At 40.6% G+C, this 25,120-nt stretch overlaps 1 protein-coding gene across 1 annotated transcript in view; it reads left to right on the top strand.

Moving 5' to 3' along the window:
* The first annotated feature begins 324 nt into the window (after window positions 1-324).
* Window positions 325-25,120, top strand: part of CALCR (calcitonin receptor) — a 164,528-nt gene continuing 139,732 nt past the window's right edge. Inside the window, 4 exon segments of the mRNA XM_034060559.1 lie at window positions 325-381; window positions 443-832; window positions 835-894; window positions 896-1,018. Of these exon segments, the coding sequence (XP_033916450.1) occupies window positions 325-381; window positions 443-832; window positions 835-894; window positions 896-1,018 (630 nt within the window).

Raw genomic sequence — 25,120 nt, 5'->3', positions numbered from 1 at the left:
GGTACAGCAGGGGGCTGTTCTTCTGAGGAGACCACAGGTGCTCGGAACAGGGTCTTCCTCAGCCTCTCCTCTTGTTTTAAACGCTTCTGGAGCAGAAACGGGAATTTAGATGATTTTGCCGTCCAGTAAATGCTGCGGCCATCCCTTGTTCGGCTCAGTGGACGGTAGGTAAATGGTTCACGCAAGCTGGGAGAGCAGCAGAGGAGACGGGGCAGACAGGAGGATGCGAGGTGCATCCCCACGGCGGGCAGGGCTCCCCGAGGTCTGGGGTCCAGCTCCGTGCCCTCCACTCCTCCGGCTTTCTTCTTCAGAAAGGTGCCCGCTATGGGACCACAACTCAGTCTCGGGTCAGAAAACTTCCCCGAGACTAGGAGGAGGAAGGTGACTGGAGGAAGAGGGTAAAGCTGGAGCAGGGCCCGTGACCGGGGGACACCCGGGGCAGGGCTGTCAGCCACCGCCCACGGGCTCCCCGGCGGGGCCGAGACGGGTGTCCCCTCTCCTCGGTGCGGCGGGAGCGGCGCCCCCCTCTCCGCTTCACCACCCGCGCCCCTGCCGCCGGAGCAGCGCCGGCTCCTGCGCGGCCGCCCCGCCGGTAGCAGGCGGCCGGGAGCAGCGGGGAGGCGGAGGCGGGGGAGGCGCTGCCGCTGCTGCCGGGCGCTCTCCGTCCGCCCCGCACCGACGTCGGCGCGAAGCCCCGCCGGCAGCTGGGGGGAGCGGGGGGTGTGCGCGTCGCGGATGAAAGGAGGCAGATGCTTCCCGAGGCGCAGCCCCGCCGGAGGGGCTCGGCCCTGGCCAGTGCCTGTCCGTGTGCCGGCTGAAGCGCTCGGCCACCCTGCCCACTCCGGTTCGCGGGCACCCACCGGACGGGTGTTGCGGAGCGGACGGAGCCGTGCGCCCCCTCCGAGGACTGACAGGCAGTCCCGGCTGCGCCGCTGCGGGTGCCGAACCACCGCGGAGGTGGCCCGAGGTGACGGGAGGCCGGGAGAGGTGCCGCCCCAGAACAGGGAGCGCTGCCACCGTAAGTCCCGGCAACTTCGCCTCTTGTCCTTCCCAACCCTCTGGCCCGGGGAGGAGACAGGCCGCGGGGGTCCGATCCCCGGCGGGGAGAGGGGAGCAGACCGTGGCTGTCACTGCAGACAAAAATAGGGGGGGTGGGGGGCCTGGGGCAGAGGGTGTAGGAGCTCTGACTCGCAGCAGCAGAGTGTGCGGTGGCACCGGGGGAAGAGGCGGGGGCGCGGGAGGGAGCGCAGTCTCCGCTGGGCTCCGCGGGAACCGAGGGGGCTCCGGTAACGGTGAATCCCGGAGTTCCCACCGCGGCTGGTGCGCTGCCGAGCGGGTCGCTGCCTGTACGGTGTAGATCAGAGAGAGTGGCCGCTTTCCATCCTGGAAGTACGGGGCACTTAAACGACACCTGAGTCACTACTCCGTGCTTCTCATTCGTGTCAGATACTATTCCCGTGTTATTTTTCCATCTGCTAGACCGATATGTATACTTTCTTTGTCGTTTCACACTGCAAACATAGAACAACATTAGTAGGTATTGCCAGTGATGACGGTAGATTGATGTATGAGACTGTTTAGTGGATGTGTCCAAGTACAATATAAACACCTGCCAATTTTGTTTTAGATTGCTATATTAATTTCATTCTTGTGGGCTTTTTGACAATGTTAACGAAATCGACAATTTGTAAAGAAAAGGAAAAAAATCCTTCTGGTTTAGTTTGGTTTCAGAATGTCAGTTGTAACCAAAATGATGAATGAAAAAATCATTCAGAAAAATAGTAAATAGAAAGATGTTTAAGACCTCTTGAATTCAATATTATCAATATATAACAGATGCATTCCAGCTACACTTTTACATATGCTGGCTATCACTTCAACTTCTTAGAGTAATGCAGCATGTAATATTCTTCCTGGGACTCTGCACTCTTCTTGTAATAAGAGTTTAGTAGTCTGGCTAAAGGGAGTTTGGAATGAATTAATCAAGCCATTGCATTAAAATACCTTTGTCTTTTTGTAGGCACTGAATGAAAAAAAAACTCTTGCTTCTGCTTCTTTTCCTCTTCAGTGTTGGTGGGATGGTATTCAGGTGGGGAATCTTTGCATTTGGTCAGTGGAAAAGTCTCTACACTGCTCTAGGGCTGAATATACTAGGGTCGCTCAGGGTAACATTTCTCTGCTATCAACAGCTCAAACTGCAGGTGGTGTCAAGCTGAAGAGGGAATTTATTTCACTATTCAGGATCCTAAGCATAATTGTCAAGTGGTGAAATAAATACAGGAGAGCTAATATTTCCTTTTAATGTCTTCATATGCTTTTGCTTAAGTTATTGCTCTGGTGCTTACTATAGCTATCATGAAATTATTCTGAATGAACTGAACCATTGTGTTTCAGTACTTACCAGCATGTAGTAAAGTATGCTGACTTTATAAATCTTGAGTAAATGTTGACCCTCTTAAGATCAATGGCAAATTCTCAATTAACACCTCCAAGGACTGGGCTTCACCATAGGTCTTCATTATCATTTATGGCAAGTGTCAGCCAACTTTGTTTAGAAAGTGGCAATGTTTAAATTCAGTTAGTGATGGGGGGAGGGGGGGAATATTATCAGATTATGTTGTTTATGTCGAAGAAGTTCACAAATAAACTGATAAATATTTGACTTATTGTAAAAATATCAGCAAACACTTGAGCTATGTTACAGATCTTAAGGTCCTTTCCAACCCTAACTATTCTATGATTCTATGATTAGTTCTCTGCAGCTTGCAAGCTTTGGTGGGAGGTGAAGGAACAGAAGCATCTTTTCTAAAAACCTTGTTGAAACATTACCAAATCATATATTCAGAAGGATTACCTTAACAAGCTGACTGAATCCAGTTCTGCAAACTTTCTTTTTCTTCATGCCTACAGAAGAATGGGTTTGGAAACCATCTGAAGAAGTAGAGAATTTTCATTAAAGATGAAAACAACATTCTACAGAGTGTTTGCCGAACTGTGTTTCTTCCAAATCAAAGCAGAACGGAACATTGCTTTAAAGCTAGCCAGTTAGTATTATATATTAACTTTAAATCTGTAATGATGAGCCTGTAAGAAGCTAAATCGACACTTGCAAGTCCTGTTATCTGATAACACTGGCATGACCAGCATTGCTGACAATCATTTCTACTAATATTGTAGAAGTGAAAATGGAAGAAAGAGCACATCATGACTTGGAGTTCATTAAAATCATTAGCTAGAAAAATCTCTTCTGTATTTATTTTAAAAAGTATGCATAACAATAAAGTTTTTGGAGAAAATTAGTGACTCAATAATTGAGCTACACTTGGCTGAAAACTGGGCTAGCAAGTACCATGAAATTCAGTTCTGAAAATGGCCTTTGGTTCTATATATTACTAATCTGGTAAGCTCAGTTTTGTTTTTTTTTTCTGGTAATTGATCTTTGAGTCCTAACTGTTGCCACTGAAGCCAGTATTAGAAGCCATATTAATGCTAACACAGATCTTACCTGAGCCTTTCAGGGGAGATCCTGTCCTGTGCTGAGCACTTCAAACTGCTGTATGTGTTAGAGTGGCATCCAGTCAGGACCCTGAGTAGAACTACTCAACAGAGTAAAATTCACTGTGTTGAAAAATTTGCAATGTCAGGAGAGACTGAAGACATCTTGCCAAAAGCCAACAGATGATCTAGGTCTGAAACTCAAATACTCTCTACTTAAAAAGGGTACACTGTGCACCTTTTAATAGGATTGAAAGTTAATTCTTTCATAAAGGTACCCAGAAATGAATGACCAGCACCTTAAGGTTGTATGTTATTTCTATCTGATCTTACTTACTTCTTTATGAACCTCAGTGTTTACTGGCAGTAGCCTGCCAAAGAACTGCACATAATTACATGTCCTTTGTTCAGTGCTGGGTTTTGGTCTTACACCCACTTTGCATTTGACATTGCTTTTAGTTACTTCCCTACTTAGGAAAGAGTGGGTCTACCTGCTAGAAGCCTCTGGTACATGAGTGCAACACCAATGGCAGTGGCCAGACACGATCCTGTGGCCCAGTCCTGAGAAGCAAAGAGCAGGTCTCTGGTGGCGGCCATGCCTGTGTGACAGACTTGCTGTGGGTACCTGAAATTACTGCTTCAGGATGAGCCCTGAGTGCATGGCACTGAGCTTACAGGGGTGGTGTTTTGTATGGGAACTTGCTACAGTGCAGATGCTGTAACAAGTGGTTCTAATGCCGAGAAAGCATAGATGTAAATTTCCTAAAAGGTAGTTCTCATTCTTCTGAAGCAGGGGGAAACAACTGTGAAAGACCACATACCTAAACAGCACTGTTAATTTTAAAATAGATTTTTGCTTGAAGGTCAGTAATACAGATATTAGAAATAGATATTTTGTACTGAAGCTTTAGTTATTTTTGTAACAGTTTTTTCCATGCATAGCATTTGATAGTGGGATATGGCAAGTGGAAAGAATTGAGAAATCTATATGCATGATTGTTTTCAAAACTGTCCTTCATATTGGATGAAATTTGAACTACAAAAGGGAGAGACACTGGATTGCTCATTTGAAGGAACTGATGATGATGGCAGAGATATTGGCCACATCTCGGTCAATAAGAGGTACTGTTATGAATGCTGGGCTTGCTGGGCTTAGCCCAAAAGTTACAACTGGAAAAGCCATGTCTCATGCTAAAGGTTATAGGCATGTTTTAGCTGGACACCTTTTTAATCAAGATAGTATCCACAGATGTTGGAGGAGTCATACTTCAGGTGATCTGTGAACAAACCAAAGACATGGTTGTGCCTCACCAGTGAACCTGTGAGCCTTTCAGCTGGCTACATGTTTTTGAGGTGACCCTTGGTTAAGCATATGGATGCCCAGGATGGGTAGTTACCCTCTGGTAGTGAGCTCCATTTGACTGCCTTTGCTGCTTCATATGGATATATGCAAAGACTTACCATGAAACCAAGGAAGAACAAGAAATTTTTGTACTCAGCCATAAGGAGAAAGTGGAGTCATTGACTCTAGCTGATACGGAATAGCACTGGGAATCAGAGTAGATTTATAGCACATCAGAGGTATGCTGCCATGTATTTTTCCATGGTTCTCAAAATGCCTTCTGAATTAGGGTCATATGGTAGACAGATGAACTAGTACTGCTTTTAGTAAGTTGCATACGGAAGTGCTGTAGTCCCTAAAGGTGGGTTACTGCAAGGATCAGCTTAACCTGTGCACCAGAGACTCTGCGAACCTGCAGAGGAGCTTTCCTGGCTCCAGGAGGAGATGGTTTAGTGATGCAGTATTGGTGTTCTTACTTTTCCATACTGTACACAAACTGAAAAATGTAGTTCATGTAAATGCTTCTTATTTACTGCACCTCAACATGATTGCAGGGCTCCTGTTTTGTTTTTCATGGTAATCCTGTGTGGTTCAGTAAAGGTGATACAGAATGGCATCTAGTTTAAAACAGACTTCTGGACCTTGACTTTTTTTGTCATTTACTTCAGTTATACTTCTTAAAAACCTGGCACAGATTCGGCAGAATTGGCTGTTCACACCACAATTCTAGGAGTGTTTTTGGAAATAAGCATGTATTTTAGTTTCATGTGGCACTGTCTAGCAAATGATTTCCTGCTTGGTCATATCCAGCAGTGTATGTAAGAACCACATCACTTTGTCTGTGGTTATTGATGAATATTATTAACTATTACCAAGAGTTAGATGAATAATACATTTGTTAAATATTGCAGTATTTTTGAATCCATGGTTTCACTATTTTATTCAGATAGGTCTAACAGTATGTACTTTCAAGGAATAGAAAGATATGCTGTGAGCATGTTGCTGGCTTTGATATGTTAGCTGTAGTTTGTGACGTCTTCATTAGCTTAGGGTAAAGCACAGGTTAGAAAATTGCTACTATTCAAAAGCAGGTGTTTGAAAACGCCTTTCTCTTCCTGGATGTGAACAGAAAGGCATCAAAGTACTACAGAGCGCTGAACTACCCCTCCACAAGTAGAAAAGCAGATTTTTGTTCTGTTAGCTTGTCATAGAAATTGGACAGTTTTGCAGGCAAAACAAGCGTTTTAGGCACATTTGGAGGCATATTTGGAGGTTGCCTGAGTCAAGATGAATTGTGTCTTAAGAGTTGTCTTCTAAGAACTAAGCTGACAAAAATACCTCTTTTAAATATGGGAAATGTTTCTGAAAGCACAGCGTTGCCATTGTAAAGATGTCAAGCCTCCACAGTTAAGATTGTGCTGAGATATAAAAGAAAAAGGAACTAAACTTCTGTTTTACTTTTTTATTACTGACTGGAATGGGACTCCCGGTTTCGCACAGTGTCCCTTTAAAGGTCAACTGCATTTTCTGTGTGTGGGTTTTTTATGGTGAAATATTTACTTAAGTTTCAGTGCTCACATAAAAAAAAAAAAGCTGTAATCCTTGGCACTGTTTAGAGCTTGATGGAAGAGTGAGAAAGGTAATCAAAGACTGAATAAATTCAGAGTGAATTAGCCACTTCTGTTTCTCTCAGGCAGTACTGAGGCATGTTCTAACATGAGAAGGCTCATGTGACTGTAGCATTTCAGTGTGATGTATGCAGATATATGACTCCATTTCTGTTAGTTGTAATTTCCCTCCAGCTGATATCAATCATGAGTATTAACTGCTTAGAAAAATCACAAGTAGCTCTGCAGTTGTATTTCATTCATATTGTTTGTATCTGGATCTTCCCTGCAAGTAGTGTTTACCAGAGCAGTTATTTGTAGCAAGTCATGCTGGTTTCATTTAAGTAATCTGTGGAGAAGTAATGTAAACCCCACAAGTGATTTTTCCTTTTAAATTTACCCCATTACGATGCAATGCTGTACTGATGATGCCCTACATTGCTTTCAGTACAGAATCAGTTTGTGTCTCATTTTCTGTTGCACAAAGCAACATTCTTTTGTGCAGAGCTGTCACCACGTGATTTACTCCAACTTGTTTGTCTCTATCCATGTAGTCTTGGTTACCTGTAGCCTTAGTCTGTAGCCTGTGTTCTGTACTCTTTGTTACCTGTAGTTGTGCAGCTGCTTCATCACCAGGCCCTTCTATTACACTGAGCTCCCTTTTCTTTGTTAATGGTGTATCTTTGCATGAACAACTATGATTCCTCACAGAAGAGGAATGAATGCTGTTCCATAAAGTTACAGCTCTTTATGTATTAAGGATTGTCATCTCTTATGCGTTGGAGTACAGTGAGCAACAAAAATATTTGACCTTTAGATTCTCATGATAGTCCCTCTCCAAACTGTGCTAGCCACCTGAAACACTCTGTGGGCATGAACATTTCATAGTGTTAAACATGCTGTGTGCAATTTCCTCCAGCTTTAAATATTGAAGGATAGGAGAGGGAGGATGCTTACATCTTCAGTACTTTGATTTCATAGAGAAACTTCCAAAATTTTTCTTGGCTTTGGTAAAGAAAGGTATCTAGGACTGCTGAGTTTCCTCACATGGCTAGAAGTTGTTTTTTTCCTGGTAAGAGCTCTTCCTGTTCTCAACAGTCAGTCCAGTTCCTAATGGAATTCTTATTTTCTTTTGCCTCCACATCCCTATGCTCCAAACAGTAGAGGAATGGTAGTTTTGCTGCTGTTATTAGTATTTAGTAGTAGAGATGCCCTTCTGGAAAGTTACTTTATAAAATGCCTAACTAACTAATAGACAGCCCTGTCTTCCATTTGCATGTATGGTAGTAGGGAAAATTTAATTTATTGTTCAATATTTAATTTTGCATATAGAAAGTATTGGTAGGACCAATCACTGATAGTGGTTTTTAGTTGGTTTTACAGGTGTTTGAATGGAGTATTGAATCTTAGCATTTTATATACCAACTCTTCCGGGATCTCTCTTTCTGACAAAGGAAGATGGCAAACAGGATTAGTGCGATTCAAAGGCTGGTTTGGTTTGACCAGTTTAGAGCATCTCTGGGAAGTTTTTGGCTTTGCTTCAGGCTGTTCAAGGGCATCCATTGGTAAACTGAAAAGGTAACCCATAGACAGCTGATCATGTCCTGATGACCATGCACAGTTCTAGTGCTTGGAGTTTGAGCAAAACTTTTAAGCTGTGTTCTTGAGAAAGACCAGTGATGGAGAGCAACTGGGTGTGAGGAGACTTCCTTTAGTTTGCTGAGGGCCACTTCCCCTACTACAGACTGCTCAAGGGATTAAAAGAATCAAGCCCTGTTCGTGTTACAATATTTTCCTCGGTTCAAATATTGCCAAGTACATTTTGGGTTGAAGCAAGATCGAGTAGTAAGTAATAATCATTGTTACCAGATGTTATCACAGAAAGCAGACCCAGTATTTCCTACTCTGTTGATTTTTATTGCATTTTTTGTTTTTTGTTGTGTCATGGTGTTTGGTAGTATATGCTTCCTAAAGACTGGAGTAATTTCAGCACTGAAAAGAAAATGTACGTATGTTTGGCTTTTTAAGTGTTCAAACATCTTCTGACTTTATTGACAATCAATCAGAATTGCAGTGTTTCAAAGGAAATGTTTTTATGCCTTGAAAGGCCTAATGTAATCAGAAGTCATCACTGGAAAAACCTGTAGGTAGTCACCATATAGCTATATTACTTCTTTTCCACCTACTGTCCAAAATAATTTGCATTTGAGATGTGCATGCAAACTAAAAATCCAAGTCCACTCCAGCATTTTTTCACTGCAAAGAGCTGTTTGAGTTTTCTGTGCAGTGATAGAAATGACCCAAATCTTTGTATTTAAACTAATCCATGGTGAAAACTGTAGCAGCCTCCTCTTTAATAAGAGGAAAAGAAGTGGGGCTTAATAGCCTGCAGAGTGTGAGAAATAAGTATGGTTAAGCCAGGAGGAGGTATGTGTGCACTATATACAGAAAGGGTCCTGTGGAGCATACACTATTAACTGAAAGGATCTTCATACCCTTGTAAAATATTGGGACAGTGTTTTACTAGTATCAAAGCCTGTAATATTCTCTAATTATCTAAACCACTTGCAACATATGATGCAAATCTTAGTTACTATAATGCAGGTCATGTACCACATCAAAGAATATGCTTGATAAGAGGTTTCTTGAAGTTTTAAATTATGCTTTTCAACTCATATGTAATTCCACATGGATAATACATATGGGTATAACATTTAAAGATAGTTATGCCAATTGCTTCAGTGTAGAATTTTAAACAAAGTATTTCAGAGCTAATTTTACTGTTGAAAATGTTCCTTTTTTTTCAGTGAAAAAGAAAACAATTGCAAGATTTATTTATCTTTTTAAAATTATAATTAAAATACTTTTGCAGCTCAAGAGCAGGATTTCAATTTTAGTGAAATTTTATTTTATAGATAGTAAAATACTATTTTAATTCAAACAAATGCACCAGAGTATAATAAGAGTCTTCTGCTCTGCAATGGGCATGGTTTGGATGAACAAGGATGCAGCACTCTGAAGGAGATCCTGGGAGAGAATACAGCCCTATTCACAGTGCATACTCGCAGAATCATAGATGGTGTGAGTTGGAAGGGACCTTAGGATCATCTAGTTCCAACCCCCTGCCACAGGCAGAGACACCTTCCCCCATCACCTTGAACAATGCCAGGGATGGAGCAGCCACAACTTCTCTGGGGAACCTGTTCCAGTGTCTCACCACCCTCATAGTGAAGTACCCTGCTGTGCTCTCAGGGGTCCTGCAGGTTGGCAGCTAGCAATGGTGTTAAAGGAAGAAACAAAGAGAGGATCTGGGTAAGGCAAAGGAACCATTTCTCAGACCTCTCTCAATGCAACAACAAGGAGGGAGAAAGTAGGAACAGGAGTCAAAGAACAGGAGCATCCAGGGAAGCACCGTGGTGGTTTGCACTGACTAATTTGTTGGGCTCAGGCCCATAGCAGTAAAATTCCCACTCCCAGACCCCCAGAAACATACCTGTACATACTGGCACAGCCTTTTGAGAGGGGGAGACTTGCTGCGTGTCCCATCCACTACTATCCCTTTCCTCCCCAGGTGCTTCGCCACAGTGCACTTTTTCAAAGGGGAGCCTTTTCTCTATATTAAATATAATACAGAGACATGGCTGTATATATCTAAAAAAAAGAAAAATTAACTGTCACAGTCTTCAACCTGTTCAATTTATTTGGAAAATTTTAGCCAGATATTTTCTTATGGTCACTAAAATCTCCTCTAGTGCAAAATATATTGTTTTGCTAATATCCTCAAGTTCTAGTTGTTATTTTTCTTTGAGAAGTTCTTGCACTAACATACAGTGGAAAATGGACTTGAGAGTAGATGGTTCCTAAGTCATGACTGAACCTTCTACTAATTGAGTAAGAGCACACCCACACATGCAACAGCCTCGACCTTCCTGAAGCTTTGGTCTGCAGTCACAGTTCTAAGGTAGTGTAAGCCAGTTAATGCTGCCTAACTGAGGGCAGATAGAACAAGACTAAAGCACAAAGGAGGAGCAGGAAGAGGTATAAATAGTGTTGGAAAATGGGAATGGTTTCAGATGTGGAAGGGGGATACTGAAATTGGAATTGTGTTAGTACTGAGAGCTAGTGGAGCTTGGAACAGAAAGCATTTCAGAAAGACAGGCTTGTTTGAGAAGGACAAGCTTATTTGACCTATTAGATGCTGAGGCACAAACTGATACTGGAACGGGTTGCAAAGGGAGGTAGTGAATGCTCCATCCCTGGCAGTGTTCAAGGCCAGGTCAGATGAAGCCTTGGGTGATATGGTTTAGTGTGAGGTGTCCCTGCCCATGGCAGGGGGGTTGGAACTAGATGATCTTAAGGTCCTTTCCAATCCTAACTATTCTATGATTCTATGATTCTATGATACCTGAAAAGCAGTGATTCATGGGAAGAGGCATTTAGGGGCAGTATTTAGGGGCAGTAGGGGTGGGAGCTGGCAGGACACCAGGACAGTAGGAGGAAGATGTTTTGGAAGAGACAGAATTTCCTCCCCCCTTTTTTCTCTTTTGTTCCTCATACAGAGAAAGACAAGAAGTGAGCCCCCGATGAACTTACAGAAAGCTTAATTTATGCACAGATTTAGTTGATGGAATAATTTTTCTGCTGGACTTCAGGCAAAAAAGGAGAAAGATTCTGTTTTTCTCATATTATTTTGTACAGAGAGATGAGAACATTTATGGATGTTCATAAGGGAAAAGCTCTGAAGCTGACAGAAGATAGGTGAATGGACAGTTAGAGTTATTTGAAGTATCTGGTTTCAGAAAGAGGAAATCCCAGTTCAGGGAAGAAATCTGGGAAAGTTGAGGACTTACTGAGTCCTTTGGTGTGAGTGAATCAGCCAGCTATAACTGATCATAAAAAGAATGTTCTTGCACAGGAGAGTGGGATGCTGGAAAACTTCTATAGGAGGAGGTAAAAATGAAATAAAAGTATGTATGTTACTGAAGGACACCTGAACATCCTAGAATATCACCAGAATGGCTCTAAGTATAAGAGACAGAGAGCAGATGAGAGGACACCTCAGTACTGTTGATGATATGTGAATGATAAAATGTGGGAGGTCAGCAGTCACTCGTATACACAGCCCCAGAGAGAAGCATCAACCACAGCTCATGTTAGAAGAGAAGCATACTGCAGAGGCACAAACCCAAGAAATTGTAGCATCATACAAGATACTTCATGCAATGAAAAATGAGAAGCAGGTGTTTGAGAAGACGAATGCTAAAGCAGACTGAGGACATCAAAGTCTTCAATGTGTACAGCTAAAGAATGTCTCTGGGGAAAGCAGCCAGCAGCAGTGTTGCTGTTAAAAGGAGATTTATAGTGGTGAGACATGCAATTTTTGAGATAAATTAAGAAGAAATAGCCACAGAAATGAACATCAATATTGGGGTGCAGTTCTTGGGACTGACTACAGGAAAAAGTGTACCTGTGGCACAGAACAAGGCTATTAGGATACAAGAACATATATTCTATGTGGATAAAAGTCAAAGGATACAATTAAGCATCCAGCTAGCTCTATAACAGATAGAGATAACTCCTGCAGAGATAATTTTGGATATAAAGTTTATTTATTTAAATTTGGGAAATACATTAATAGCAGTGAAAACTGGAATAGGAGGTACCCTGGCAGGACAGTGTAATGATAATCTTCTGTGTGTATGTGAAGACAGAAGATGTCAACTGCTTGCTGCAAAATCCAGCTATAAGACAGTACCAGAAATGCATACTGCACTGTGACAGCTATTTCCAGTTCAAGCCTCTTGGCAATGAAGACATGAATTACAAAAGTGAAGAAGCCATGCAAAAGGGTACAATTGATGATGGCAACAGAGAAAAAAAATAGGGTATTCCATGTATGCATAGACATTACAGATCTTTAAGGCAATGAATCAGGAACAAATCAACACAAGAACAATCATGCAGTGATACAGGAACAAAACAGCCCACTCATGCTAAATGACATCCCTTCTAAGCTCTCTCTAACAAGCATATTCATTATGTTAGATGCACAATTTGATACTGAAAAGTCAGATAGGACAAGGAGGGCAACTAATTAATGCCTCCAACACTTTATCCAGAAGGCAGCGTTTCAAAAGTGCCTGCTGATAAATCATCTGCACAAGGTATATCTAAAAAGAGAGGAATATCTCACCCTCTTACCAGAGTGAAAGCCACTGAAAACCAGTCAGTGTTAATCACATGATACTGGGGACATATCTAAGTCACAGTCAGATCCAAATCGTTAGCAAGCAGATGAACGAGAACAGTTGAGCACTGGAACAGATTGCCCAGAGAGGCTGTGGCATTTCCATCCTTGCAGAAACTCAAAGCTAGTCTGGATATGACCTTGAATAACCGGATCTAGCTTTAAAGTTAGCCCTGCTTTAAGGAGGGAGTTGCTATCTCCAGAGGTCCATTCCAGCTCATTATGACCCGGGGAATTGCTGTGGTCTGGAAAGGAGGCATCCAAGCATATGCAAAAATGGAAGAAAGGAAAAAGGGCCAAATCCACTAATTGCCTCGAAGAAGCTGAAACTCAGAGTAGGGATAGCAGCTTACCTGCTAAATAGCTTGAATTATGTCATTTCTGTAAGAACTTGAAGGAGGAAGAGATTCTATTGTACAGTCCAAGAATGGCCCAAGAATTTTAGAAAATACAGACACAGTTTTCCTGGAAATAAAATGAAATGTTCCATATGGAAATACCTCTACAGGATGTGCTGCATGAGCTGGGGATGCTGCACTAGTGATGAACATGGTGACATTTATGAAAACACAACAATACACTGCCTACAGTGTTTTAAACATTTTTCCTTCCATGTCTTAGATCTTGCTTCCTCATCCTTCGTATGTATGACACAGTGAGCTACTGAGAGCAGGTAGTGGGTTTTAGGAGTCTTTCTTTGTTTAATGAAAAAAATGCCAAGCTGTGAAAAGGAAATGCATTGGCTTTCATCTGTGGAAACACGATAATTCTATCTCTCACCAAACAGCAGTAGTTTGAAGGTGAGTTAGCTGTCATTGAAGCATTTATACTGCAGTAATGAACACCAAGGAAAAAGGAATGTAAAGAGATTAATAAATCTTGTCTGCCATGAAAGGTTTGATGTATGTACAATAAATGAAATCCTATAAATACCAGTGATGAAATGAGCTATTGAATCCCTTTTTATTTGGAGAGCAATGTTCATCCTCAAAAACCCGTGAAGAAGGATTCCAATGGAAAAAGAAGTCTCAGAACAAGTAAGTAAAAATTGCAGTACTTAACCCCAAAAAAGGCTAAATAAAGATTATCCTAAGTGGCTTCTAACTTCAGTCACCTTTACAATCTGAAGATTCTTTAATCATCTGACTATATTACATGAGTTTGGTTTTATTAATGCAATTCCAAGAAACTCAGTATGAGATAAGTGTACCAGTGATTTAAAACTGCAGGAAAGTACCATATGTTTTTGCTTAAAGGGTCTTTTAACATCATTGAAGACAGATGTTATGCTAAAAATTTCATCCATTAGTAAAATCAAAGGTGGAAAGTTAAAACAGTGCAGAAATTTAAGAGCCTGAGGCTGCAAATAAAAATTTCAGAAGGCTAAAGCTGATATACTTAGGATACTATTGAGAGTTAATATAAAAGTGATCTTAATCCTGCTGAATAATTAAAGCTCATCAATCCTAAAGGAGGTGGCGGTATGACAGCCAGTCTGTTAGCTTTCGCGCTTAATGCTAGTCCATGAAGAACTCTCATTTTCTCTGTAGTTCATTAGCATTTGCTGATAAAGAAGGCACACCTCTGTTCTTCATCCTCTCCTTCCTTTTAAGGTTTGGTTTTATTTTTTTGATGAGTAGATTGCACACACTCTAAGAGAAATGACGTGGTGCTGGGGCAGGAGTTAGCTCCTGTAACTGGGAGCATTGACATCCTGTCAGTGAGACTGGAGTGTCAGGAGTGAGTTTTTCTGTGACAGGAACTAACGCAAGATGCAATCTGCTATTCAAAGTACTTAGAATATGGGATACTGTAAAATAGCAAAGATACTTGTTAACCATGCTTATGAAACCTCTAGCATTACTCATAGGTTTTCATACCTGTTGTAAGGTGTGCGTGACACAAAGAAAGGAATGTAATACTGGTGAAATCCTGTTTGGTACTGTGACTTCCTCAAATTCTGCTGAATCCCAGAGAAATGTGATTATGTAAGACAGAACTGCCAGTTAATAGTAAAAAGGAGAGGGATAGACATTTGGAAAGAGAGGAAATCCACACGTTTGTTTGAGAGAGAGATCTAGTAGAAAACTCTAACCTCTTTCTCCTCCTTGTTTAATTTGCACACTTATTCCTGAACAGATTTGTCTTTCTTAATTCAGTTTGACATTCCAGCAAGGTATTATGTGAAATCCCTGGGTGAAAATGTGAAATCACCCTGACTGAGGGTGTAAAGGGAGAGAAGGTGGCTTTGGTGTTCTTAAAAATTGGTGATTTAGGTTTTTCTTCTAATTTTATTAAAGCAGTATTTCACAAACTCTTTTCCACGGTATCCTCATCCTAAATTAACTTAACCCTTTAGGCAAACATAGCAAATAAGAAGCACTGCCACACAGACAGGAGGAATGTGGTACTTCTCAAAGTGCTGTACAAGCTAATGTGTGCCATGTGACTTTTCCCAAGAGCAGGACAAAGAAAATCTATCTATCGCATGTAGGTAGAATTAGGGTTTTCTGTAGCTACAAGATACACATTTAAAACTACCTGTGTGCATGATGCAGATTCCTGTCTCACTCTGGAACAAGGTCCATATCCCATCTCCTTATAGATCTTGTTTTGCCATCTTGCTTAGAGCAGATCTGGTTGATTGGTAATACAGAACTCTTCTGCATTTTTCTTCTGATGATTTCTGACTTTCTTGGGAAGAACTTTATTTCAAGGATTGGGAAACAGTGTATAGTGAGCATTTCCATAAACAAGTCATAACAACTTAAAATCACTAGCCTGAGTTCAAACCTTTAACTAGTGTTTATGCAGACTGGAATCAGAACATCTGTCCTTTTATGCCTGGAAGCTGAATGCTAAAATAGAATGAAAATGCATGACACAAAATTTCTCTCTTCAGTATCTGATGAGGAGATCTCGGGTGCTCCTAGCACTGAGGTTGTGTGTTCCATGTAATCCAGGGAAGTTAGATGCCAGCAAGCCTTGAAGCTTTTTCTGGCCAGCAGACATGTGGGACAGGGATATGCCTGTTGCAGTGATGCTTCTCTGAGCCATGCTGGCTCTGGTACTGGTGGGGGCCAGAAATGTGTTGTCAGGTGGATGCACCACTGAATACAAGCGACTGCATGCATCTTTGCTCACCACTTCCTGCCTCAGGCTGCCTCAGTGCCAATCTCAAACAGGCATACATGTGCCCACTCTCAAGCCTGGCACAAATGTGCCTGGCACAAATGTGATGGCTTGTTCCTCACTGTGCAAGCATGCTCTGATATTTTTGTAGCAGAAGTGTTCTTTAGGAGAGTCACAGGCATGAAAAGTCTGTGAGCATGGATGTAAAGACTGGGCTTGACTTGCTGGCACCCAAGTCTTGATTGAGTAAAAGTTACTGTGCTGCGGTAATACAAGTGGAATGGTAAAAAATAACAGTTCCCACAGAGTGTGAGTAGGCTTATTCCAGTATGTGTTAGTGGAAGAAGCTGATGGATAAAAACCATTTCTGTGCTGTTGCCACATCAGTTACTGCACCAAGTACTTTCTTAAGTTACAAAAAGGAGAATACCCTTAGTAGGTTTTGCAGCTACATAAACAAATTCTTACTTGAAAACCATGGATTTGTATGAAATTGTCATTATCTTGTCAATGTACTGAAGAGTGACCACAGGGAAAATGAGAATGGGCTCTAATGCAAAGAATTGCAGTCTGCTTATAAAGTCCCGTTGGGTTGTTTTTTGGCCATTAGTGAAAAAGCATTTATATAAATGTATAAATATAATCCATTTTTTTTTCAAAGTCTTTTGACTGCTGGAATAGTATAATTGGTCCCAATGGTAAATGAAAATGTATCCATCTGCTTTGTTAGTCCTCTGACTAACAAACTGCACAAGAACTACATGCTTTTCTGAAGGTTTGTGTTTAATCTTTGGGACTTTATCCACCCATACCAATTCTTTTTTTTTTCCTGATATTTTTCACTCCACCATGGCAAGGTATGTTAGATGTAACAAAAGTAGTTCTCTATGTGCTTGACAGTTTTCTACTGAAAAGCAGTATTTTAAATGAAAAGGACACCCAGTTGCTGGAGCAGAATGTAGTGGCAGAACAATTAAGTAACGGGGCTCAGGTAATCTCACAAAACCAGGAAATATAAGCTCAAAGCTGAAACCCCTTTTTTCTTTTTTTTTTTTACCACATACCAAGCAGAGCCTAAATCACACTGATTTTGCCCTAAAGCATGATATTAATTCCATCATGTCTGCATTTGTGTATCTCTGCATTCATGCACATATATTGCATCTTTAGATTGTTTCCGTAGGAAGCCTGGACAGTGAACAGATTGTTAAGACATGACCTTCTCAGCAGGAATATAAGGCACCAGAAGGGGAAGGGTTACGAGGAAAATACAAAGAATAAATGCTTATGAAACATGGCTATTGCTGCTGCTACTACTACAAGAGAAAGAAAGATGCATAAGAAAGCTGGCAAAAAAGAAAAAAGACCCTGAGCTTTTTGGGAAACTTAATTTAAAGAGCAAGAGAGCTGCTGGGGGTTGGGGCTTTTTGGTTGGGTTGGTTGGTTAGTGGTTTTTTTTTTTGTTTGTTTGTTTTTCTTCCCAGTTTGAGGGCGCTTTCCTGCAAAGCAGACTCATTTTTCCCTATCTACTTATTTACCTCTTCAGGTCTTTCACCGGAGGATGGTGAGATGCCCAGTAGGTGGCATCCTTTTAACACAGTGCTAATACCATGTTTGGGTTTTTTTGGAAAAAAAAAGCATTTTTCCGCAGAATTAAAACTGTTTAGCATAGAATTGGCACATGCAAAAGTTATATTGTTGCGAGGTCTTTAATTAAAAGCTCTCAAACTTGGAACCCCCAAGCTTCATAAAGATCTGCATTTAGGAGTCTAAGAGAAAGGGAGAAAGTGTTTTCCCTCGTTGGTTCAGCACCTGCTGAAACCAATTCTGTGGTCTCTAACTTAAGGACTCTGGTCTAACTTGAGGACTCATTTTTGGAATGCAGTGATTAGGACATCATGTTTACATTTGAGCAATAGAGATTGTGACATCTTAGTGTCTGCATATAATTTTCTCTGCTACATCTTGTTCATGTTTGAAATGAGCTCATTTTTTCTTCCTAAGAAATAATCTTGATGATAGCTGGGGAAGTGGGTCTTTCTACAAACCCAGATGATGCTTGCATGTAGTTCGTCTGTGAATGATGTCATTGGATGTAGTTCGAAGAGGTACTTGCTTCAAGCTATTTGTGTTAGGCACAGGATACCAACTTTCCATTCACTTAAACCAGTGGCCCATCTGAAAGCACATAGATTATTCACAGACTGACTGTAGGTGGAAAACAAATATGCTTGAAGTATTTGGTGGATCGTCTGTTCTTCAAATTGAACAGCTGCCTCCTGGTCTGCCTGCAGGTTCACCTTCCTTTGAGGAGAAAAGTGGCAGAAGTCTGCTCAAGTTCACTGTGGCTGGAAGCAACCCCCCAGAAATCATAGACACTGTCTAATAATACAAGATCTGAAATAAACTTTGTAGCTGAGCAAGTCATGCTAGTTCTAAAGCCCTCTTTGCACAGTATAGGATTAGCAGATATGCATCAAGTGGAACAGAGACTGAGTTTTCAAAGCATTTTTACGTAGTTGACTGCTCTGAAGTTTCTGAATTACTGTGGGGATAAAGACACCATCCTATCCTTCATTTATCTGCAATGGATCATATTATATCTCCAAGTCCTTGTACCATAACAAGTCAATTATCCAGTTAATTTGCATCAGATTGTCAGCTCACTCTGAGAAGTTTAAAAAAGTGAGAGTGAGGTTGAGATACTGACCTCTGTGCATTCCTTCTGTTATTCAAGTGAAAATTTATTCTGAATGCATATTTCATCCCAAATTGTGTTGAGGATGTTGTTTTAAGGGGCATACAGCTTTTTTATTATTCTCTATGTATGGTTGCTCAGTGTTGTGTTTCTCACATATAGACCAATCAAAGAGTCCATCTGTATAACTTCTTTTGTTCTTGTCTACTCTGTCTGGAAGAATCTGTATTTACAGAGACAGAACTTCCCAAAAGTGAAAGAATATTTCCAGGGCTATGAAAATCCCTTTTACAACAAGAGTATGTGGAAACTCTTCCTGGTGGAAATGTCGAAAGCATTGCCATATTAGATGAATGTCTGATGATTACAAACATAATCTTCTAGCCAAATGTGAGCTGCAAAGTCATCTTCCTGAGTCTGCAGGCAGATCATCTCAAGTTTATCTGCTGCCAACCATAACTTTCCCAGGTTGTACCAGTCTGAAATCTATATAAGAGCCTTCTACCCACCCTTTGGAGTGTGAGTGGCAGTGTATAAATCATGCCAAGTTATAAAACTGCTGCTGCTGTTTGGAAAAAGCTCAGAGGAGTGGTACTATTGGCATCAAAGGAAAGACCCCAACAAACAAAGCTTCAGACTTGGATAGAATGCTAAAGTCTTCTAAATTAAGCAAGATACTGGAGGAAATTGAAAGGGCAAAATTTCTTCTTTCAGTTTTACGGCAGGGGTGGAGTGTCAGTATTTGAGATACACATTGTGGGGGAGAGAGAGAATAATGCAAAGAACACCCTGGGGCAGTGCTCTCTTATGTATCACGGCATACACCATCACAGAAGACAGACATACTTGTCTCAGCACTTGCTCACTGCTGCTTTGGAGTTTCTTACTGACTCATCTTCATTGTTGATGTTAAAGCAGTAGGTGTCTGGTAACAAGGATTGTAATGCTAACTCCAGCTCTGTGGCAACGGCTTAAAAGATGAGCAGCCTAGTCAGCTCATCTGTCACAGGTTAATGTGCACGCATGGAGAGCTGTGCTGGCACAGGAACCCCCAGTGGTATTTCAAGTCTTTGTGTGGTGGAGCTGTCTCTGAGATTTAGTTAAGAGGTCTGCAGGACCAAACACTGCCAAGCAGATACCTGAAAACAGTCATGGAGGGGAGGTTTTTTTCATTCCAATAAAAGGTACACTTCATTGCTGTGCTAATAAGTGGTCTATAGGACTGAGACCACACATATTTAGTCAAACTAAGGTCCAGTTTGAAGAAAGGAACAGTTTTTGAAGAGCCTCAGTGCATTGTTAATTGTGTCAAATGCTACAGGAAACCTTTATCCCTACCTATTATTACAATCTCTTTAAGTTATACTATGGTCAGTCTCAAGAGTAGTTGGAGGCTACTCCTCAGTGCTCTTCAAACGCAAAACCAAAACATTGTTCCAGTCCCAGGAGATTTACCAGCTAGTCCAAGAGAAAGAAGTAATCAGTGTTGATAGATATGGATATGGAGCTAGCTAGGATGATAGGCTAATAGGTCGCTAATAGCAACCTGTTCTATAATACTACAGGTTTATTTGGAGTGCTTCTTTCCTGCCAGATGTTTCAGAAAATGTGACTAAGTTTAATTATATAGTTACAGAATTAATTAAGAAATTATGTCAGGCACTGAATGAAATTAGGAACTGTAATCAGGAAGGAAAAGGTTTTTATAGATGAACTTTGAAAACAGAAATGTGAGTAAAACCAAAAGATGAGAGAGGAGGAAAAGACAGTAGGATGAACCAAGTAGGCTTTTGACACAGTATGTGTCAGAGTATCAGCCAGTATGAATAAAGATGACATAACAGAGATCTTATTACTAGATACTAGCAACAATGAGTTGAAAAGAAGTCTTAATATTAAGAGAAGAAATACAGAAGGGATCCAGAAGACAGACTGGGGCAAGTACATGGAAAGTTTGAAGCAAGAAAGTAATTCTTAAAAGGATCCAGAAAAATAATTATAAGGTGATGAAGTTAAGGGAGGATAGGCTGAATAGGTACGGATCTTTAAGGCATGTCATGGGAAAAAGTCTCTCTAGACAGCTAAATTCTGGAGAGTGAGTCCTGAAAGCGACTGCAGTAAATAACTGCACTGGATAAGCTGACAGGAAGAGAGAACTGTGTTCCTCACTGACTGGTTTTTCCTTTTACCTTCTCTGCTTGATGATAATATTTCTTTAGAAACACATCTGTATTTGGTGATCCCCTAGATAGGTTTGTGGTTGGATTATTTGTTTGGTGCTTGGGTAAATGGTATCTTATTGGGTTTGTTTCTATTTTGCTTATTTGTCATTGTCCCCTAGATTTGTCTCCTGCTTTATACCCCTTAAAATAAAAACCTTGTAAAAGAAAGCAAACTTCATGAGTGTAGTAGCATCTGCTTTATAATCAATATTTTATACTTCATTTTGCTTTTGAACTTAGCAATTTGAAGCACCCTTTAGCTGCTTTGCCTTGTTACAGAAAACAGTGTGGTCTTGGCTCATGAAGAAGACCTATTGATGGTGCACTTGCAGAGCAATGCATCATTTGAAGAAGCAAATATTTACTTGAGCTAGTGCATGTTTGTTTTCATAACGTGAAGCAGTCTGGGTAACAATTACTGCTAGCTAGACCAAATTAGGTAAGTCATGATCTTTGTTTTAGGCATGCTTTATGTGATTCCTACTTACATACCTGACTTGATATTTGTGTGTGCCCTCTGAATCTAGTTGTCCTTCAGCTGAAATCACCGCTAATACAAACAGTTATAGCTGGTCAGGCAAGTCCTTAATAACTCTCTACCATACCCAGAATGGATAATTCTGAAAAGAAATGATTGGTTTCATTAATGATTTATTAACCAGGAATTACCCAAAGTCTAAATTAATAAAAAAACTGAACAGTTTAAAACACAACCTCCCATGCTTTGTGCCATGTGCATCTATTTATTACATTTTCTAAAACTGTATCTACCAGATTGGCAACACATGCAAAACCCACTTAAAACTATTTAACCACAAACAGACAGAGGTAACGAGGTCATTTCTATGGTAATATTTCAACATTGTTATCTTTGCCTGCTTTCTAAATGATTTGTAAAAATATTTGTCCAAATTTAATAGCAACTCATTTACCAAGAAAGATTATAATAATAGTATAAAAAACACATATGGGTAATTGATTCACAAATAGGGTTGGCTTTCTGTGTGATAATTGGTCTGATCTTTGATTAAATCACTGCTAGTAGATAGCACATGTAAGGGAGAGAAGTGGCAGCTCTAAGACCAGTAATTATGTCTTGTGTGTTGCAATATTTCATAAATGCAAATCTGTTATTCCTTCTGAATGTGATCCTGCTCACATTTGATAATGTAATGCAAAATAGCTTTGTCTTGAATATGATTATCTGCCTGGGAAAAAAAAAAAAGAAAAAAACAAAACCCTCCAGCATTAAATCTATTTCAGTTCAAAGTCTGCATGAGCTGTCATTGTTTCTGAGGTTAAAGGTTATGCAGCACAAAATTTGTTTGGAAAATTAGAGCCGGAATCAAGCTCTAGACGCTTGAAACAAACAGATGTGGGGACTTCTCCCAGTGCAGTAAGTGATAGATATACTCTGCTCCCTTTTTGCTTTGGGCACTATAGTGCTCCAAGCTTCTTCAGCCTTTCACTTTTTACAAGCAGAATTACCACTGCCATTAATGAAAGTTATGCCTCAGGTCAAGCCTGAGAAGGTTAAGTGCAGAGCTGGTTTGACGCTTGATACGTCAGATGGTGATTTCATCAGATTTCAACAGTCTGTTGGCTTCAGGTTCATTAAAATCATTCTGGAAAGTCTGCAAAGGATGCAAGAGTATAATGGGTGGTTCCTTGGATGGTAGTTTTTATGCAGAATCAAAACTGAAAGTGTACTGTAGGGATGTTTGATAACTAAATACAAAGAGCCATCAAAAGTAAGATTCTGATCATTAGTCAATGGTAATTAAGGACACTGCTTAGTTAGTCTCTTTATTTCTTTATGAGATTACTTGTGGCAACTATGTTGTCTAAAAATAGGCAGGTATTATATCTCATACAAACAACTGAGGAAGAAACTTCCTCTATGTAACTGCCATAGTGCTTGTTATATTTTGTCGTGTGTTCATAATACAGTGCTAGTTTCAATACACAGAATTAGAATATCAATTGCCTGTTTTTATTAGAGCACATTAAAGTGTTTAACCAAAGTGAAATTGATTGCATTGAATTGCAAATTTCAAATGGGGAAAAGCAGTTGAAAATAAAATTAGGATCACCAGAGAGAAGTTAATATGCTCTTTAGCTTTACTGTGCAGTAATACAAGCTCAAAATATGACTGCATATTCTGCTAAAATTGGGTTATATGGTTAGCTTTGTTTGCTCAGCTTCACACAGAGAAGCTTCCTGAAAGCTGTCTGGGTCTTATTGTCACCAGAATTAGACCATGCATGTCTGCCAGAGGCCAGAAACAGTTCATAATGCCAGTCTTTCCTTAATCTCTGAGTTTAGTTTAGTTGCATGGCAGCTAAATCGCAAAGGTCACCATAAACTTTACTGTGTTTCTAATCCTAGAATGGTTTGGGCTGGAAGGGACCTTAAAGCCCATCCAGTTTCAACCCCACTGCCATGGGGTTTCAACCCCCCATGCCACAGCCTTCCACTAGACCAGACTGCTCCAAGTGACATACAACCTGGCCTTGAGCGCTGCTAGGGATACGGCATCCACAAGCTTGCCTGGGCACTCTGTGCCAGTGCCTCATCACCCTCACAGTAAAGAATTTTTTCATAATGTCTAATCTAAATCTCCTCTGTGTCAGATTAAAGCTATTCCCTGCCCTTAGGAGTAAATGGCTACATCTCAGATGTACAGAGTGCTTTGCACTCTCATGATGTTGAAGGTACCCCAGTCAACTGGGGAACAGAGTCTGCTTATATGACAGAATGACAAATCTCACTGACGATAGGGTTGGGCTTGATGTAGACTTTCTCCAGGGTATGGAAAATTGGCTGGCACTGACCTGTATTAGAAGGAAAATTAATGATTTCAAAATAGTAATCAAACAAAATGACTTCCTATTCTGCACATTTCTAGCAGTCAGCAAGTAGTGTTAAACTTACACTGGTAAGTTTGCTGAACAGCAGAAAACATGAATAGTAAATATCAGCATTTTTAGGGCTTGTAACTGAAGGACTTGCCACGTTCAAACTATGACTAATGTGAGAAGTTTTCTAAGTGTTTAAAATAAATAAAATAATAGAAACACCAAAGAAACAGAAATGATCCTTCTAACACATTTTTTTCTGATGTTTTGCCTTTTGTACTTCTCAGCTTAGCACTGGGAGTCATCTGCAAAGACATCTTTGAATGTCCTAGCTGGCTTGACTGGCTGAGTAATCTACATGTTGTATAAATGCATATAGGACATTGCAGAAGTCATTGTGTGAGTGCAAAATTCCAGCTGATTTTCACAGAAGTGAAATTTTCCACATGACCTATGCTAATTTTTACGAAAGAGTAAAGACGTCCCTTGTTTAACATAGGCTGAGAAATGCTGCTATAAACCCTGTGACCCCATGAAAAAAACCCTCTGCATTGTTTCTCAGGTTAAGCGAAAAGGAGCTTGAAGTTTGGAGACTTTAAAGTTATCATTAACAAAACTGCACACTGAAAATATCGGATGTGCTTTTTATTGTGAATAGCTGTGAACAGAATATTTTTATTATTTTTAATAAATAGTTAAGTGCATGACTCCTGTTATGTTTTCTTGTTTCCTGCATCTCCTTGCAACACTACAGATGGATGGCCTGTCTAGGGATGGCTCCGCCTCAGATGTGGGAGCTCCTTCTTAACAGCTGAGTGTGAGGGAGCTATTACAACTAAAACTACATGGCATGTGGAGCCTGACTGGAGCTCTGGAGATGGCAAAACTTCCAGGAACATATGTCTGGATGTAGAAAGTTATTTAAAGCTGGACCAATACTTTTCCAACTGGTGTCCATGATGGAGTACTGGGTAGCATTCTCATGGAACAAGCTGTCCTTGTTTCCAGCTGCAAAGTCACATTAAAGTCAGCTAAAATTACATTATTTCCTCGTATTAGTTACTGATGTAGGATAAAACAGATGTAGGATAAAACTGATGTAGGATAAAACAGAATTCTGAGGAGGAACAAGTTTTTGGTGTCGCAACCATGGTAGGAAGGTGGATCTCAGATTTCAGAAATGAGGTCTGTGAATTCATGAGGGGGAAGGAAGTTGATATTTCAGGTTAGACATGGAAAGGGATGATCTATGCAAACTCTTTTTGTTAAAATTGCTGAAGGGGGAAAAATATAATTATTAGGGTTTAATAGCCTGAAATCAAAAGTGCCGCTTTAATTTGTGTACTGGAAGAAAGGCCGTGTTCAGCCTCCAAGCAGTGGTTGTTGTGGCTGCAGTGGTGGAAGGGTAGTGGTTTTCCTGCTTTGCTTTGGTTTTGAGTTATGTCAAGACATCTATTCCTTTACCACCATATTACTGCTTGTACTTCTTGATCATTCAGCCACTGTAGCAGTAAGAGA

Source organism: Melopsittacus undulatus, chromosome 1 (genome assembly GCF_012275295.1).
Source record: "Melopsittacus undulatus isolate bMelUnd1 chromosome 1, bMelUnd1.mat.Z, whole genome shotgun sequence".
Classification (NCBI taxonomy): Eukaryota; Metazoa; Chordata; class Aves; order Psittaciformes; family Psittaculidae; genus Melopsittacus; species Melopsittacus undulatus.
Note: the sequence above shows the minus strand (reverse complement) of the source record. Positions and strands in the feature narration are given on the sequence as shown.